Source organism: Otolemur garnettii, unplaced genomic scaffold (genome assembly GCF_000181295.1).
Source record: "Otolemur garnettii isolate 467f Iridium unplaced genomic scaffold, OtoGar3 scaffold00081, whole genome shotgun sequence".
In the NCBI taxonomy this organism is placed as follows: Eukaryota; Metazoa; Chordata; class Mammalia; order Primates; family Galagidae; genus Otolemur; species Otolemur garnettii.
This window is the reverse complement of record NW_003852476.1, coordinates 4,978,189-4,996,621: the sequence shown is the minus strand read 5'-3', so window position 1 is coordinate 4,996,621 and position 18,433 is coordinate 4,978,189. Positions and strand designations below refer to the sequence as shown.

The 18,433-nt window shown below is 37.7% G+C and overlaps 1 protein-coding gene across 3 annotated transcripts in view; it reads right to left on the bottom strand.

Moving 5' to 3' along the window:
* The window catches only part of PCNX4 (pecanex homolog 4), a 44,132-nt gene extending 28,555 nt beyond the window's left edge, over nt 1-15,577 (bottom strand). For 2 of the 3 annotated variants that reach the window (XR_002774496.1, XM_023515862.1), the window contains exons 1-2: nt 15,322-15,577; nt 3,759-4,504 (exon numbers count right to left, since the gene is read on the bottom strand). Coding sequence is in view for 2 of the 3 variants with exons in the window: in XM_023515862.1 (XP_023371630.1) it covers nt 3,759-4,447 (689 nt within the window). In the remaining variant the exon portion in view is untranslated. The remainder of the gene's footprint in view (nt 1-3,758; nt 4,505-15,321) is intronic. The other variant, XM_012807985.2, reaches the window with a different exon arrangement.
* Between the last annotated feature and the right edge of the window lie 2,856 nt (nt 15,578-18,433).

The window sequence follows — 18,433 nt, the reverse complement described above, 5'->3', positions numbered from 1 at the left end:
AGAAGAGAGAACACTTCTACCCTGCTGGTGGGAATGCAAACTAATACGTTCCCTTTGGAAAGAAGTTTAGAGAATACTTAGTGATCTAAAAATAGACCTGCTGTTTGATCCTACAATTCCTCTACTAGGTATATATCCAGAAGACCAAAAGTCACATCATAACAAAGATATTTGTACCAGAATGTTTATTGCAGCCCAATTTGTAATTGCTAAGTCATGGAAGAAGCCCAAGTGCCCATCGACCCATGAATAGATTAATAAATTGTGGTATATGTACACCATGGGATATTATGCAGCCTTAAAGAAAGATGGAGACTTTACCTCTTTCATGTTTACATGGATGGAGCTGGAATATTTTTCTTAGCAAAGTATTCCAAGAATGGAAGAAAAAGTATCCAATGTACTCAGCCCTACTAAGAAAGCTATAATACAATTATAGCCCAAGAAGAAGGGGAAAGGGGAGAGAGACAGGAGGGGAGGGGTAGGATTGGTATAGGGAGGGTAATTGGTGGGACCACACCTACGGTGCTGCTTACAAGGGTACATGTGACATCTACTAAGTGTAGAATATAAATGTCTTAACACAATAACTACAAAAATGCGGTGAAGGCTACGTTAACCAGTTTGATGAAAATATTTCTATTTGTATATAAAGCTAGCACATTGCATCCATGATTGTATTAATGTACACAGCTATGATTTAATAAAAATAAATAAATGAAATGAAATATAAAAAAATTAACTGATATTAAAAAAACTTAAACAACTTAGGAAATTATTTCAAATGCAACAGTGTATTCAGGCAAGGATATAATGTCTCATTTCAGAAATGGCACAGTCAGATAGGAACTCAAGAATGTGTATCCTGAAAATAATCTTATAAGCTTAAATCTTTTAAAAGGGATCATAATAAGTATACCTACCATTTAAACTCAATTTTACTAACTTTTCAAAATCAAGCATTTAACTGTAATATTTTTTATGGTAAGTAGTAGTGCTATTAAGAAATCAACTTATAATAAATTTCTTAGTAATGCTTCTTTAATGTATGATTAGGTAAAGAACTGCATGAATATTATATTTTCTTCTGGTTTATAAATGTGGCACAATTAGAAGAGATTATGAGTTAAGGAACAGCAAACAGCCACTGGAGAAGGAAGAAGTCAGATTCATTACACAAACTAATTTTTAAATGCCTTATGTTAGGTCAGCTTGACTGCCATAACAACATACCATAGAGTAGGTGGCTTAACCAACAGAAATTTATTTGCCCACAATTTCTAAAGTCTAAGATTAGGCTGTCAGTACAGTGAGGTAAAGGATCACTTTCTGATTTATAGATGGTTGCCTACTTGCTGTGTCTTTACATGGCATGGGGTGGTGAGAAGGAGAGGGGAAAAGAGAGAGAAGAGAAGGCAGATAGCAAGCTCTGAGGCACTAATCCATCACAGTGGGGACCACCTTCAAAACCTAACTACTTTCCAGAGGCGCCACCTCCAAATACCTTCACATCGGGCCTTAGGGCTTCAACATAAGCATTTTAGGGCAACACAATCAGTCTGTAATATCACATCTTTGGCCACCTCCCCCAAATTCATGTCCTTTTCACATGCAAAATACATTAATTCCATCCCAACAGCCTCCAAAGAGTTAATTCATTGCAGAATTAACGCTAAAAGTCTGAAGTACAAAGTCTCACTTAAATATCATCTAAATAAGGGTAAGATTTAAATATAATCCATACTAAAGCAAAACTCCATCCAGCTGTGAACCTGTGATAGCACAGAGAAGTTATGTGCTTCCAAAATACTATGGTGGGACAGAAGTCCAAAACCTAGCAAGACAAATTCTATTAGATCTTGTACTCTGTCATCTAGGCCCCTTGGGTGGCAGGTAGTATCAACTTCCCTTACCCAGATCTAGGCAGGGGTCCTGCTCCTAAGACTCTGGAAGGAAGCCATCTACTTGGCTGAGGTAGTAGCCCTGATGATCTCTGAATCACCTTTAGCATTTTCCTCTTTTCTTGAAGAATAACTAGTGTGCATGGTGCATGTTGGCAGGTGAATAGTTCTATCAACCCATCCTGTCAAACCCAAGAATTCTGACAGCTTTCCTTCATTTCACACTGTGTCCAGCCCCTTCAATTCAAACTGGCAGTGTTTCTGCTCATATAACACCACGAGCTCTTTAGTGAGTGACAGGTCCCACATCCTTGGTGTTCTCTTCAGAATATGCTTTCTCATGTTTTATGTTATGGATAGGCTGAGAATTTTCTGTACCTTCAAGTTCTGGTTTCTTTTTAAAAAATTTCTTCAATTCATCTATCACCTTTTGTAGTTTACTACAAGTAGTCAGGAGAAACGAAGCTAATCCTGTAATACTCTGCTTTGAAATTTCCTTATATGCAATTTAAACACTTAAAAGTTCTACCTTCCACAAAACACCAGAAAAGGGTTCAGCTAGACTCTATGACTCTTTATAACAAGGACTGCCTTTCCTCCAGTTTCCAATAACATGTTCCTTCCATCTCAGACTTCATCAGAATCCCCCTTAGTCTGTAGCACGTACCTCAAACTCTTCCAGCAGCCACACATCACCAACAGTTACAAAATTGCTTCTACATTTTTAGGCATCCTGCTTCTCAGTACCAAAATCTTAGCTTGGGCTGCCATAACAAAATACTACAGACTGAGCAGCTCAGATAACAGAAAACAGTTCTGGAGGAACTGAAAGTCCAAGATCAGGCTGCTAGCACAGTCAGGTTCTGCTGAGAGCTCTCTTTGTGGTTAACAGACGGCTGTCCTCTTGCTGTGTCCTTACATGGCAGAGAGAGATCAAGCTCTTTGGTATCTTTCCTCACAGAGGCTAACCCCATCACACCAGGGTCCCACCTTCATGACCTAAGTACCTCCCAAAATACCCCAACTCCAAATACCATCGTATTGGGGTTTAGGACTTCAATATATAAATTTAGGAGAAATACAAACATTCAGTTCATAACATGCCTTTACATTTCTACCTTGACACTAACCAGGGATGAGAAAGCTGCAATCCATAGAAACAGAGAAATAAAAGTCAAATTTAGAAAAGGCAAAGAAAAGGAGTTATCAAACAATTTGGTAAATGATTATCTGTTAAAACTATTTTCTATTTCTCTTCTGTAACAAATTGGTTAAAAAAATCAGTATTCCTTCTAATATTGTTGCTATCATAAAAGTGGAAATAATTTTTCATCTTAAATTCACTCTATATGCAAATATACACATAAATTTTATTTTTTAATCAATCAATTAGCAAGTATTTGCTGAGCCCCTATTTTATTTTTTTAAATTTCAGATTAATATGAAGGTACAGTTAAGTTACACTGTTTGCATTTGTTAGGTAGTTCTATGTATAAATTTTAAATTCTTAATTTTTTGCCCCTAGGAGAGTTCACCCTCTTTACACAGGTTTCAGCCAGGCTATCTTGTAGATTTACAGCTTCTTATATCAAGTGAAACACAGCATTGAAAAACTCCTTATATAATTATCCTTAAAAGGGTGGGTTTTTTAAAACTCTTCAATAAGATTTCAGTACTGCTTTAGTATGAATGTTTTATAGAGATCAGTCCTAAAAGATTAATCACTAACAGCCTATTACCCAATGGTTTGGTCTTGATGATTTTTAATCACACATTCATTTTTTTTTTAATACTAAGTTCTCCTACCATGTACACTTAAAAACAAAGCAAATCATAAAGCACTTGGTAGGTTTTTACCTGTCAGCAAGATCCACAGAAATGAAGAACAAAATATAAAGAGGTCTCATAAGAGGAGTAATTTCATAAGTATCCTGAGTTTGAAAAGTTGCAGTCTCTGTAGCTGTATTTACAATTAATGAATATTCTCCTATACATAATGTCATCCATCCAAAGACAAATAGTGGAGCAGTGCCTACTAAATTGCCATACAGGGAGGTTATTCTATCTGGGAGCATATACAATGTTCCAAGACCACACACTAATCCAGCGAGAACAGAATGAAAAAGTATATTGGCTATGTATTTCTTGCCAGGAATTAGAAATTTGACGGTCTCAGCATTAGCACAACTTGTAAATTCATACTCATCTTCTTCTGCTAAGATATCTGTGGTTCGTATTCTTTGTACTGTCACAGATTTGCTTCTGGCATATAAGCTTGTGAACTGGATGACAAGTGCAGTGAAGAGCATTAATCCACCTGAAAGTGCTGCTGTAGAATGGTCTTTCAGGATGCCTAGTTGATATAAAAGTGTTGCTGTTCCACCCCAAGCCCATGGCAGTAGAAAAAGGATAATCTGATTAACATATATGTATGGAGGGGCACGATAGCCTAATTTGAGTCGAGGGCCTCCAAGAATAGTCTGTGGAAAGCGCTTCAGAAAGAAGTCCTGTTTGTAATCATTCAGCAGAGGCACATCTGGACTCATCCTTCTTGCTCAGGATTATTCTGAAAAGTCACATCCTCTTCTGTAACACAGCAGTTTCTAAGAAAAAGAAAAAGGCTATTATTTGAAAATTTCATACTTAAAACCTGGTGAAAAAGTCCCCACATTTCTATATTCCCTCCTTAGCTCCTTCAAAGGCAGGATTTATAACTTTACTTCCCATTGCCTGACACATACTTGGCACTACATTATTGGCTTTTTAAAACAAAATAAAATATGATTAGCTATGTTTTTTTAAAAATTTATCTAGAAATTAATATTTGGGGCTCAGCGCCTGTAGCTCAAGCAGCTAGGTACTAGCCACATATACCAGAGCTGGCAAGTTTGAATCTAGCCCAGGCCCACCAAATAATGACAACTACAACCAAAAAATAGCTGGGCACTTGTAGTCCCAGCTACTTGGGAGGCTAAGGCAAGAGAATCACTTAAGCCCAAGAGTTTGAGGTTGCTGTGAGCTATGACGCAACAGTATTCTATTGAGGGTGACAAAATGAAGTGGTACCCTGGGTGTGTGGTTGTGGGTTTGATTTTCCATTTCCAGAAGTTGAACATGGGGAGGAAGGGTGACTTAATTGCTGGTATTTCACCATAGCTGAGACTTTGACCCAGAGTAACTGATTCACTAGGGTAGGACAGAGACGAGCTGAAAACAAGACAGAGCCACTTAACTCCACCACACCAAGCAGACCCCCAGTGTCTCAGGCCGTAGCACTGTATAGGTCCTTTGCAAAGCTCTTGGGGAAAAGGTACAGACACCAGTCCCAGGTCTTGGGCAAAGGGCTGGTTAATCACTACTCCAGGAGCCCCCAACCCAACTTCACCTTATCTGTTCATCTAGCCAAAGGGTGTAAAATAATCATGGGGCAGAATCAGCAGAAAACCTCCGGTAACATGAATAACCAGGATAGATCAGCTCCCCCAAGGAACAACATGGAGGACTCAATAAAAGATCCCACTCATAAACAAATGGCTGAGATGTCAAAAATCGAATTCAGAATTTGGATTGCAAGTAAGATTAAAAGAATGGAGGTAAAGTTAGAATTAGAAATTCAAGGAGCATTTCAAAAGTTGTCTCAAGAATTCAAGGAATTCAAAGACAAAATGACCAAAAGTCAAAGAGTAAGGTCATATTCCTGTGGTTAGCGGTAAGCATTCTGATGTCAATTATCTACAGAAAATGCCATCAGACAGGAAAATGAACTTGGCTCAGTGACCTGGGTTTTGAAGCATCTGGATGTATCTGAAATTTCCCGGGGAGTTAGATAAAAGCTGACCCCCTCTTGCCTTAGGCAACTCAAAAACAAGGTAGCATGGCTCACTGGGAAAGCAGCCAGAAAGTGAAGATACCTTACAGACCAGATTATCTGGCGCATGTTACTGTCCATACTCATTTCCCTTTAAGTACTTCTGAGTCTTTCGTAAAATTTGCTTTTATTCTCATCCATTTAATAAAATACTCACTGATCATATTCCAAACAGTGGAATATTCTGAAGATGTTTTTTTTTTTTTTTTTTTTTTTTGATCCAGAGTCTCACTTTAACACCCTGGGTAGTGTGCCATGATGTCAGTCATAGCTCACAGCAACCTCAAACTTTCAGTCTCAGGCAAGGGATTTCAGAAGGGATGCTAAGATCTGTGTATTTTAATATTTGACACCTCTTCAAATTACCAAATGTTCTCTAGAACTTTCAATCTCATACCCTGTAACTATATCCTGTTCTTTTCCTCCCGGGTGCTTTTGCTCTTGCCCTCTCCCTCTGCCTAGGATGCCCTCTCTTCCCTTCCCTAATTAGTAATTTTAGTCAACTTCCAAGAGCAATTTGGACTGTAGTCTCTCTTCTCTCTGTATAGCAAAAATACTGCTTGTTCTACATACTACAAACTGAGCAAGTCAAATCCAAAAATCCAAAATACTCCAAACTGTGAAACATTTTGAATGTCAACATCACACTTACAGGAGTACAGGAGATGCTCACTGGGCCATACCAGACTACCCATTTTCAGATTTGGGAAACTTAACTGATATAATGCCAATATTCCAAAAACCAAAAAAATCCAAAATCTGAAAACTTCTGATTCCAAAGATTTTGAATAAGGGATACTCATTCAACCCGTACTCACTGTGTAATACATATAACAGAGGGCATTTCTTACAGTAACTTCTTGTACAGTTTGCCTCTTTATCTGTTATCTTATTGCATTTATTTCTTTTCTCTCCTAATAAGTTATTTGTGGATAGGGACCTCTATTTAGTGAAATACCTTGGCATGGAGAACATGTAATACATTAATGAGATAGCTTAAATAAAACAATTAAAGCTAGAAAACATGACATATTTCTGGTTTAAACGGAAGGTGGGCTATTTGCCATTTTTGAAAATTTCTTGCAGTATATTCTGATGTACTCACAACAGTAGGTCCATAAACCATTTATTCACAGTTTTAAATGGTTTGGAAAGTATCTTCATTTATTTGTATTATGGAATAAAATAATGGTATCTAATGTTCAGGGAAGATCTGGCCTAGAGTAGTATGTCCCAAAGCAATATAGAAGCTGAGATGAGCCTAAGGGAGAAATATGGTCGGGTTCTTCTTTCTTTCTTTCTTATTTTTTTGAGACAAGAGTCTCACCCTATGGCCCTGAGTAGAGTGCTTGGCATCACCACAGCTCATAGCAACCTCAAACTCTTGGGTATAAGTAATCATACTGCCTTAGCCTCCCAAGTAACTGGAACCACAGGCACCCACCACCATGTCTGGCTAATTTCTGAACTCCTGGGCCTCCCAGAGTGTTAGGATTACAAGCTGGAGCTACTGTGCCCGGCCCTAGCTGGGTTTCTTTTATGGAAAAGGAAATGGATGGATAATTTTAAGATGTCAGAAGCCCAATTTTAATTTGTTTCCTGTCCTATACTATACTTGAATCTCCTCCTCATCAGGAAAGGAGGAGCAAGCTTAGAGAAGGGCAGAGATTGAAGAGCAGGGTGCATTAGACAAAATAAAGCAGGACCAATGAGGTATTAGGTTAGAGCAGACGAAGAAGTAGAAAGAGAAAATTCCCTCAAGAAGCCTACGAAACATATGAGCGGACACTAGGATAGTAATTTGAGTTATTTTAATGGGATATTTAAAAAGGCTAACAGATAAAGGATCACTTATTCCATAAAATATTTCTTGAAAAGAGGTCTATGATCAAAGAAGTTTAAAAAATTACACAGTGAGGCTCCTGTCTCAAAAAAAAAAAAAAAAATTACACAGTAGACTGTGGTCTGGAATATTCACAATGGATATTAGCAAACTAAAGACCTGAGACATCGTTCGAATTAAAAAAAAAAAACACTACTGCAAACCTAATTAAAATGTATCATTCAAGTTTTCCAAACTTACTTGACCAGGGAACCCCTTTTTACCATGATATCTAATAACAGATCACATAACTAGTATTTTACAGAAACTACTTTCAGAAATATTGGTTGGGCTTCCCTTCTATCAGGACCTCAAAGATTTGAGCTTAGCCAAGGAGAACTGAAAGGGTATAGCAGTCAAGAAGGAATGCCACGAAAAAAGGTACACAAGAAAACATTACAAGGGAAATCTGGTAAGTAGAAAGTATTAGACTTAACGGCAGACTTAAAGCATTTTGTGTGTTTTTCTCTAATTTCTTTTTAAGGATAAAAGAGGATTACGTAATAGATATTAGCAATTCATTAAGGAACTATAAAAACAATTGTAATAAACTTGTACATTTGGGTTTTAAGTTTAATTGCAGATCTTGAAATATTTAAAAATATTTAAGAACTTAAAAACGTTTTCTATGTAGGAGGCAACAGTTACATTTACATACAGAAATCTTTTAAATGCTAACCTGAATTACTAGCATAGGAAGTAAAATCAAAATAATGAAAACTTACTCCGTAAGTGAGAATTTCACATACACTTGTGGAAGACTGTTAATTCCTCAAAGGACTGATGCATGTATATGGCTGCTACTGACACTTGAAATAAAATATGGCTTAAGACTCAGTGGAAAAAAAAAAAAAAACTGTGAAGAGAGAATTTAAGGGATATAGATGGCATCACAACACTAATTTAGACCCTATGTTTTCTTCATATGCTACTTTGAAATGGACCAATAAAACAGCCACAGAAATTTTGCTTTATTTGGAAGTTAAGTTATATTTCTTACACATTATTCAGAAGGATAAGAAACAGAGAACTACTTAACAATCTAATGTGAGGGAATTTTTAGTTCCCAAAACTTCAATTTAGCAATCATAAACATTCCTTAAAACAAACAGAAGTATGGAAGAAGCCCAAGTGCCCATCGACCTATGAATGGATTAATAAACTGTGGTATATGTATCCCATGGAATATTATGCAGCCTTAAAAAAGATGGGAGACTTTACCTCTTTTGCATTTCCATGGGTGGAGCTGGAACATATCCTACTTAGTAAAGTATCAAGAATGGAAGAAAAAATATCCCATGTACTCAGTACTATCATGAAACCAATTTACAATCACTCACACTTCCATATGAAGAATAGTTCACAACTATAGCCCAAGATGAAGGAGGGGGGATGGGAAGGTAAATGGTGGGATCACACCTATGGTGCATAATGCAAGGGTATATGTTGGATCTATTAGTATAGAGCAGGCATCCTCAAACTATGGCCTGTGGGCCACATGCAGCCTACCTAGGACATTTATCTGGCCTGCCAAGTGTTTTTGCTGCCTGTCCTGCTTAGCAGCTGACTTGTCCTGGGGCCCACAGTCCGGCCCTCCAATGGTCTGAGGGACAGTGAACTGGCCCCCTGTTTAAAAAGTCTGAGGACCCTTGGTATAGAGTATAAATGTCTTAACACAATAACTAAGTAAATGAGATGAGGAATATATTTACCAGTGTGATATAAGCACTAATTCTAAGCATAGAATGTAAGCATAATTCTATATGAAACCAGCACATTGTACCCTATAAATGCATTAAAGTATACATGATCTATGGGTTTATGATTTAATAAAAAAAAAAGTTCCTGAGGCTTACTAGACAAAAGGATAACTGAAGATATACTGACATTTTATCCATTCCAATGGCCTTTGGGGACATTTAAACAGCTGCTTGATACCTCTTTAGTCATCGGTCTAGAATGTAGTCCATAGCCACCATTGAATTATCCATCAGGACAATGCAATATCAAAGGTATTCTCCACAAAAACTTCAGCTCTCGAGTTCAACAAGTAAATTTACTTTCTTTTTTGACAGAAACAGACTTTGGATAAAAATGTAAAGTAGTGTAAAGAGGATTCAACTCTTCTATATAAAGCAGAGACTACTGACACATGGCTAATCTTTAAAATGAAAGCTATAAAATATCTGTTAGCATCAATGACTATGTTTATCCATGTTTATATGTTATGTATATTTGAGACTTTCCTACCTCTGGATTACTAAGTTAATTCATAAAATCTCTTAAGGAACTTCTATTTAAATCGGCTTAGAGACAAATCATAGTTTATATCAAGTATTCTTAAAATTCCCAAATATATAGAAACTAGCACAAGCATCTTTCAAATTTATGTGACTTGGGTGCATCTTTGGTAAATAAGATGAGTTTAAAATTTTTGGTTCAATAAAACAGCTATGTTTTCTAATTAATAAATGTTAAGTATATGAGCATGCAAAAAAAATCAAACAGAAGTAACAAAAAATTGTAATTTGGGGGAAGTATATCAAATATACAGTTCTCTTAGTTCAACAACAACTCAAAAATCCTAGAAATAAAAGTTTTAGCATTGATCTAATTTTTGTTTAGTAAAGATTACTTAAACTAAACTACCACATTTTTATTGATTGATTTCATTCATTGTTCCATTTGATTTTGATTTATTTTGTATTGTGGTAAGAACACTAATAAGAGATTTACAGCCGGTACATTTTTAACAGTACAATGGGGTAGCAGTACCATTAACCCCAGCACAATGTTGTACGTCTCTCTAGAAATTTGTTATCTTCCATAACTAAAACTTTACACCCCACTAAATTGTGAATCCTCATTTCCCTAACCCCTGAACATAAGTATTCTACATTTTACATCTGTCAGTTTGACTATTTTGGATACTTTTCATAAATGAAATCAAGTGTTATCTGTCTTTCTGTGACCAGTTTACTTCCCTTACGGCAATGTCTTCAACGCTCATCTATGATGTCATAAATGGCAGAATTTCCAGAGCCACATTTTCTTTAACTACTCATCTGTTGCTGGACACTTAGGTTGTTTCCACATCTTGGCTATTGCCAATGATGCTGCAATGATCATGGGAGGGCAAATATTGCTTTGAAATCATGATTCAATTCTTTTAAATAAATATCTAGAAGTAGGATTGATAAATCATATGGCAGTTCTATTTTTTTTTAAGAACCTCCACACTGTTTTACATAGTGCCATACCATTTTGTATTCCTACCAAGAATACAAAGAAGTCCCAATATCTTTACATCCTTGCCAAAACTTTTTCTTTTTTGGATAACAGCCAGCCTAACAGGTGAGATGATATTGAAGCCACACTCAGTTACTGAGTGCTTCTGCACTGAGGCATTTGCCTCAATTGTATTTCTATTGTACTTTTAGGGGATTTACTATCTTCTAATTTACCTGTCAACATTTATTATATCTTTCCTATTGTTAATTTCTGAGAGCTTTTCTTTAATCTCTGAATTTCCTTTTTATGGAATCCTATTATTATATTATGATCTCTCTTTTAATATTCTTTCCATGTATGTGTTATGTATGTAGATAAACGCTGTTTTTTTATTATTTATTTTTTCTTTAGAGACAGAGTCTCACTATGTCGCTCTCGGTAGAGTGCTGTGCTGTCACAGCTCACAGCAATCTCCAGCTCTTGGGCTTAGGTGATTCTCTTGTCTAAGCCTCCCGAGTAGCTGGGAGTACAGTTGCCCACCACAACGCCCGGCTATGTTTTTGTTGCAGTTTGGCCAGGGCTGGATTCCAACCCACCACCCTCACCCAGCCCCCTACTGAGCCACAAGCACCACCCAATGCTGTTATTTTTTATAAATTGCCTCTTCATGTTCTTTGCCTATATTTCTATTAGAGTGGTATGTTAGTCCATTTTTACACTGCTCTAAAATAATACCCAAAGTTGGGTAATTTGTAAAGAGGCTTATTTGGCTCAGAATTCTGCAGATTATACACAAAGCATGGTGTCAGCACTTGCTTCTGGTAAGAGTCAAGCAGAAGGCAAAGGGGCAAGAGGTCTGTCACATGGCCAGAGAAGGAGCAAGGGAGAGGAAGGAGTGCCAGGCTCTTTTTAAACAAGCACCTTTGGTGTGAATAAGTACAAGAAGAGTTAACTCATTACTTTATGGAGGGCACCAAACCATTCATGAAGGATCTATCCCAAGACCCAAACACCTCCCATCTGGCCCCACCTCCAACACTAAAGATTGAATTTCAACATTAGATTTGGAGAAGACAAACATCTAAACTATATCACTCATCATTCATTCAATGATGACTTGTTAGTCTTATTAATTTGAAACAATTTTTTGTATGTGAAAGGCATTAACTCTTTGACATGTTACAATCTTTTTTTCTCTGTTACCTTGTTCTTAAGGCAATGTTGAAAGATGTTAGTGAAGATTAAAGATTATACTTTGATAGCTGTTAATATAGGCCAAATGTTTTATCTCCTTCCTTTTATAGAGAAATAGATAATAGTACTTAATACTTAATACCTTTTGAAAACCAACAATGTGCTAGGTGATTATAATAAGGCTACTCTCTGACTCAGGGGAGGTAACAATCCAGTAAAGATCATTTTCCCCTCGAATAACTGTTTACAGTAGAAGCAACTTTGGAATTCTTTTAATTTTCATTACTGAAAATATAAGGCCTGCTTGTATTTATAAATTAACAGAAAGTTAGTTTATAATAGAAAGTTAATTTATAAATAATCTAAACTTAAATTAAACACAATTAAACACAATTAAACTTGTCAAAAACTGACTCCTGCTTATATTTTAACTGAGGCTGGGTGCAGTGGCTCATATCTATAATCACATCACTTTGGGAGGCTGAGGTCAGAGATCACTTGAGGCTGAGAGTTTTGCCTAGGCAACATAGCAAAACTCCATTTCTACAAAAAAAAAAAAAAAGAAAGAAAAGAAAGAAAAAAGATTATTCAGGCCTGGTGGCAGGTGCCTACAGTCCAAGCTACTCCAGAGGCTAAGACAGGAGGATTGCCTGAGCCCAGGAATTCAAGGCTGCAGTGAGCTATGATCATACCATTGCACTCCACCCTGGGAAATAGACTAAGACCTTTTCTTTAAAAATAAGCACACCAACTAGCCTGCAATCTAAGAACTCACAAAGCATGATATAAAACAAGTTCTGAGTTGCTCTGGATAAAAACCACTTACCAAAGCAGATCTAAAAAGTGTTACACATGAACTTTTTTGATGGCCAAGTGCTAATTATTGAGGGTTAACAGTAGAAATCCAGAGACATAAATATACCTACCACTATAATTCTGAAAATCTCTATGGAATCTTAACTAAATGCCATGCCATGAACAAACAACTAAATTTTGAGCCTTCAACATCTGATGCTTACACATAAAATATATACAGTATTTCATGATTTGGTTTACAAATTATTTAGTAAGCAAACTCCTCCTTCCACCAGTGAAAAGAAAATCTACCCAAGTACCTGAAAAGAAAATCTTAAAAAGAAGCACATTATGTGTTAATAAGCACATTAACATCTTGGAGCTACAAAAAGGTATTTATTTAAGTTCACAGGAATTGGTTTGTAGACAAAAGTATGACAGGCTGGAAAGTATGCCTGAAGCTTGAAGGATCTATCACTGGTACTGGCAATGCTTCACAAGTAGAATGATGACTTGTTGGTTCAACACTAGATTATGAATTGATAGCATTCCATCACTCATAGACAATTAAAACTGCAGGAAATAGCTGAAGATTACATCAAAGCATCATAAATGTATGCCAGGGCCAGCCAATACTTCTGTTCCTATTCCAAATTACCCTTTCCACACCTCTGGGTTGACAACTGTTTCTTTCAAAACCAAGCAGAAGATGAATTAAGTCTGCCACTCACATGCATTAGTAGAAATAAACAAATTTATTTCACAGAAAAAAAAGAACAACTAAGAAACAGTGACATTAAGTGACTTAACCAAGACACAATGTTGGTTGGTGGTAGAATGAGTTTTTGAATCATATCAAGCTATTGCCAAATGAAAGGGAATTTTATTTTGAGCCTGGAGAACTAGAAAGATAATTTGAGAGAAAGGTTCTTCAAGAAAAGGTAACTCTGAGAGGACTCTACAAAAAGCATGAAAGGACTGGTACCTAGTATTTTCTGATGAGGTAAGTGGGAAAGCATTTAAAAGAAAAGGTTATCACCATCAAAATGAAAACAACCTCGAGAATGGAAAAACATTTTTGTAAATCATATATATGAAAGATTTATATCTACAATATAAAACAAACCCTTACAACAACAACAATCAAAGAACCCAATGTTTTTTAAGATAAGAAAAAGATCTAACAGAAATTTTTGCAAAAACATGAGTGGCCCACAGGAACAAGAAATGATATTCAACTTCGTAAATCATTAGGAAAATACAAATCAAAACTACAGTGAGATACCATTTCAAACTCCCTTGACTGGCTAAAATAAAGACGACAATAAAACATACTGGTGAGGTCACGGAGAAACCAGAACTCTCAAGGACATGGAAAATGGGGCAGTGGCTCTGGAAAACACTGTGGCAGTTCCTCAAAGGCTAAATAAACACAGAGTTATCATAGAATCCAGCAATTCCACTCTTAGGTACAAACTCAAGAGAAACAAATATATGTATACAGAAAGATTAGTACATGAATTTCATAGCAGAAATATCATTAGTCAAAAAAGTGGAAATCATTCAATTGCCCATCAATAGATGGATAAATAAAACACACAATTAACTACTGGGTTATAAATAGGAATTACATACTGATAGATACCACATAGATGGGCCTTGAAAACTATGCTAGTGAAATAAGCCAGTGAAAAGAGTTGCCAATAGGTGTTCCAACAGTTAAATTACTAAAATGGGCATTATGTGAACTGTATGCTGTAATACAAATTTGGAAATTTAGCGTGGGTTGCAGTGCATATTATTAGCTAGGACAGTTTTGCCCTAATTGTAGGAATGCCTTAATGAAGAAAACGAAAAATCTAATAATAGTGAAAAATAATTGTAAAACAATGGGTGTAGAGCAAATAATCAATTTAAAGGGAAGACAAACAATTTACAATTGGGAAGACTTTAAGCAAATTCCGGTCCTTGACAACAAGGGGTTGTGCAGAGACGGTGTAGATCAGTGGAGAAGGAGTAATTCATGTTCAAGGGGACACGAGTTGAATAATTTGCGGCAAAGAGGGTTAGTTGGAGACACGGAGAGAAACAGTACAGTGCTATCTAAAAGGTAAACCTGATAACAGTATTATCTTTTACTGATGTCTTAATCAAGGGTCAAAGGGCTGTTTTCCATTTCGTAAGGGTTTTTCATAAACAAAATACTACAACTCAACAGGTTAAAGTAGTCCTTCGAAGGAAAGTTAAAATCACACTGGATTACTACTTCCAACGACTGAATTCATTTTATGTCTTAGAAAAAAATGCAATAGTCGCACTTAAACATTTTATGACGAAGAACAAAAAATTCGTTTCTATTGGCAACGAAAGCTATGCACCGGCTGGGAAATTAAGGCGCCGAATTAGTCCCAGGCGGGCGGTGGGCGGTGGGCGCCGCGGATCGAACCTACCTCAAGTCACCCAAGGGACGAGGAGATGCGAAGGCATCCCAGGAACTGCATTTCTGCAGGTGAAGCCGGGTGGGGCGCTCACGCAGGGAGGCTGGCTGTGACCAGAACGCGAAGGCAGAGAAGCTGCGGCAGTCGAACCACCAGCTCACCGCGGTTCCTCCCAAACCCGCTCCGGGTTTCCATGGCTAACGTCAACTCCGGGCAGAGCTGAGCGGAACGCGCTCGGAGATGGGGCCGGGCGCCCGGCTCGCTCCGCCCCCAGCCTCAGCGCCCCGCCGTACCACCGTACGGGCAGGGAGGAGCGGGGCGAGAGGTTCGCTTTGTTAGCGCTTGGGCTGGGCCAAAGCTCGCCGGGCAACGGGATGCGGGAGTCCCTCCTTCTCTGGCTCCTCCCCCGAGACTGGGAGTCACATCTGCTGCGGAGAAAGGCCTCGCAGCGCAGTTCCTGAACTTTCACCCGGGCCGCACCCCTTTGCGTAAGAGCGTCGTTGTCGTGGTAACGTGACGTTCTTCCACAGGGCCCGAGCTCCCTGGTCTGAGCTCGAGTATCCGCCATTTTGCGAATGTCCGGTTACCTGAGGTTTGATGGCGGGCTTGTGGGTGTGGTGGGTTTTAACTGCTCAGCTTCTCCCTTCCACCATTACCGACAGCCACAGTAATGAATGTTTTTAATTGGTTCTTCCTGCGCCCTCTTTGGCTTGGAGAATTTGGAGCTGCATACACGAGCTTCCTGCCGCCCCTTTAGTGCATTTTTTTCCGTGAGTGGAATTGTGGCTGCACTTTTCCATGCAAGGAACCAACATGCCCATCTTAGAAATGTGTCGGTTAATAAAATAAGACCAAGTTCTCGTGTTCCATAAAAACGCAGTGGCTGTTACTAGCGTGGTATTAATTTCAGATGGAAGAGTTTTTCTCAGGCTGGCCACAGAGACCCGAATTATGCCACTTAAGAAGTCATCCTTATGCCCTGTGCCCACCTTCTCTATTTTCTTGGAAATTTGGTTTTCTTCCTAAGTTTTGGATGCCTTATCGATTGCTAGTTGACAGTGAGAGCTTTAACAGGATCAACTTGGACCGATGAAGAGGTTTGTTTTCCTGTGTGATTGGCAACCTAGCAGTTCTTCGCACTTGGTATTCTCCTAAGTGGCTAGAGGACGGTCTCGTTTGGGTCTACTTACCGCAAAAAGCCATATTTTCCTTCTCACTGATGAGAGTGGCTTAATATTTAAGCATTTAGATTTTAAAATCATAATGGGAAAAAATTCTTGTTTTAATGTTAAAGCCACGGTTTTATTAGAAATATATATAGTGCTATTCAGAGGATAAGGATAAGCGTACTTTATTGAAAGCAGGTGGAAGAAAACCCTGTGTAGTATCAATGATGTGCATATTGGGTGACAATTTGCAGATAGAACCTTTATAGTTGGGTGTCTGCGCAATTAGATTATGGGAAAATGTGCTCTTGGTCCGTCCACAGAGTACTATATTCAGCATCTCTGAAGCATCAGTTACTGCTCAGAAGCTCAAGTGTACTGTGGTTTTGAGTAGAGGCTCCAGAGTTAGGAAGTGCAGACACACCTGTGGTAATTCGTGTAATCTTGAGGTTACCTATTTTTTCCTGTGCTCAGTTACTTATCTTGTAAAATAAGATTAATAGTAAAACATAACCCACAGAGAGTTATGTAGATTGAAATAAATCTACATAGCTGTAAATTGCTTAGCACCGAAGCTAGCACAGCTTAGTAAAACATAACCCAAAGAGAGTTATGTAGATTGAAATAAATCTACATACGTGTAAATTGCTTAGCATGGAAACTAGCACAGCTTAAGTGCTTAGCAAGGATGAACCATTATCTTCATGTAGAGTGACTGTGTTCATAATGCCCATTCTTTTTACAGGGCAATATGTGTGACCCAAACAGAATTTGTGTTTTTGTTGTTGAAAAACCTGTTGGCATTTGGTTTTTTGGTTCTTTATTTTTAAAATATATGTGAACATTGCACTTAGCATAAAAGTAGTAAAAGTTCGTGGTACCAGGCCTTTGACTATGATCTGCATATAAAATACTCATTCAGCATTTATTGAAAAAGTGAATGGAGTTGTGGCTCTTATTTGCAGATATAAAGTCAAATAAAACATGGTGCTTAAGGAATTTACCAAAATATAACTTGGGCAGCAAGGGCGTAACTTGGACAACAAGGAGGTCAGTAAGTAGTGTTGTGTGTTATATAGAAACAGAAGTGAGACACAGATGATTCTGGGGAAATTAAAGATGACTGCAATCTAGAGTCAAAGGACAAATAGAAGTTAGCTAGGTGAAGATTTGGGAGAGGAGGTATTTATGGTAGGGGAACATTCATTAATTTACGTAACACACATTAAGAGCATATATAGAAACGGTGCTTCGTGTATGTTGTTTAATCTTAACCTTATTATGTAGCATATTGTTATTCTCACTTCAAATACAAGAGAGTAAAATAAATGATGAGATCTGGAGTTAAGCCCATATCTCTGTATCTCTAAGATTCATCTGTTTTTTTTCTATCTTGATAACTTATGTAAAATGAAAGAGATTGTGAAGAATTTGAAATTGCTGCTTCAGTCAGAGAAAGTGGTTAGCTGGGCATTATCGTGACATGCATGTTTTTGTGTAATGATAATGCTTATTTTTACATATACCTCAGTTATTTCTTTTGCTAAAAAGTAGAAAAGCAGAAACACCATAAAACTTATACTCTGTCCCATTGCCCAGAGACCACTGGCCAGGAAGCTATGAAAATAATGCAGAGGTATAACACCAAATATGATGGGTGGAGTCAGGCTTGGTAGCCACAAAGTTTCAAGTACCTAAAAAATAAATTAGTATAGGCAGCTCAGTGGCTAGGGTGCCAGCCACATACACTGGAGCTGGCGGGTTGGAATCTAGTGCAGGGCTGGCAAACAATGAAAACTAGAACCAAAAATTAGCCAGGCATTGGGACCAGTGCCTGTAGTCCCACTTACTTGGGAGGCTGAGGCAAGAGAATCACTTAAACCCAAGAGTTTGAGGTTGCTATGAGATGTGATGCCATGGCACTCTACTAAGGGTGACATAGTGAGACTCTGTCTCAA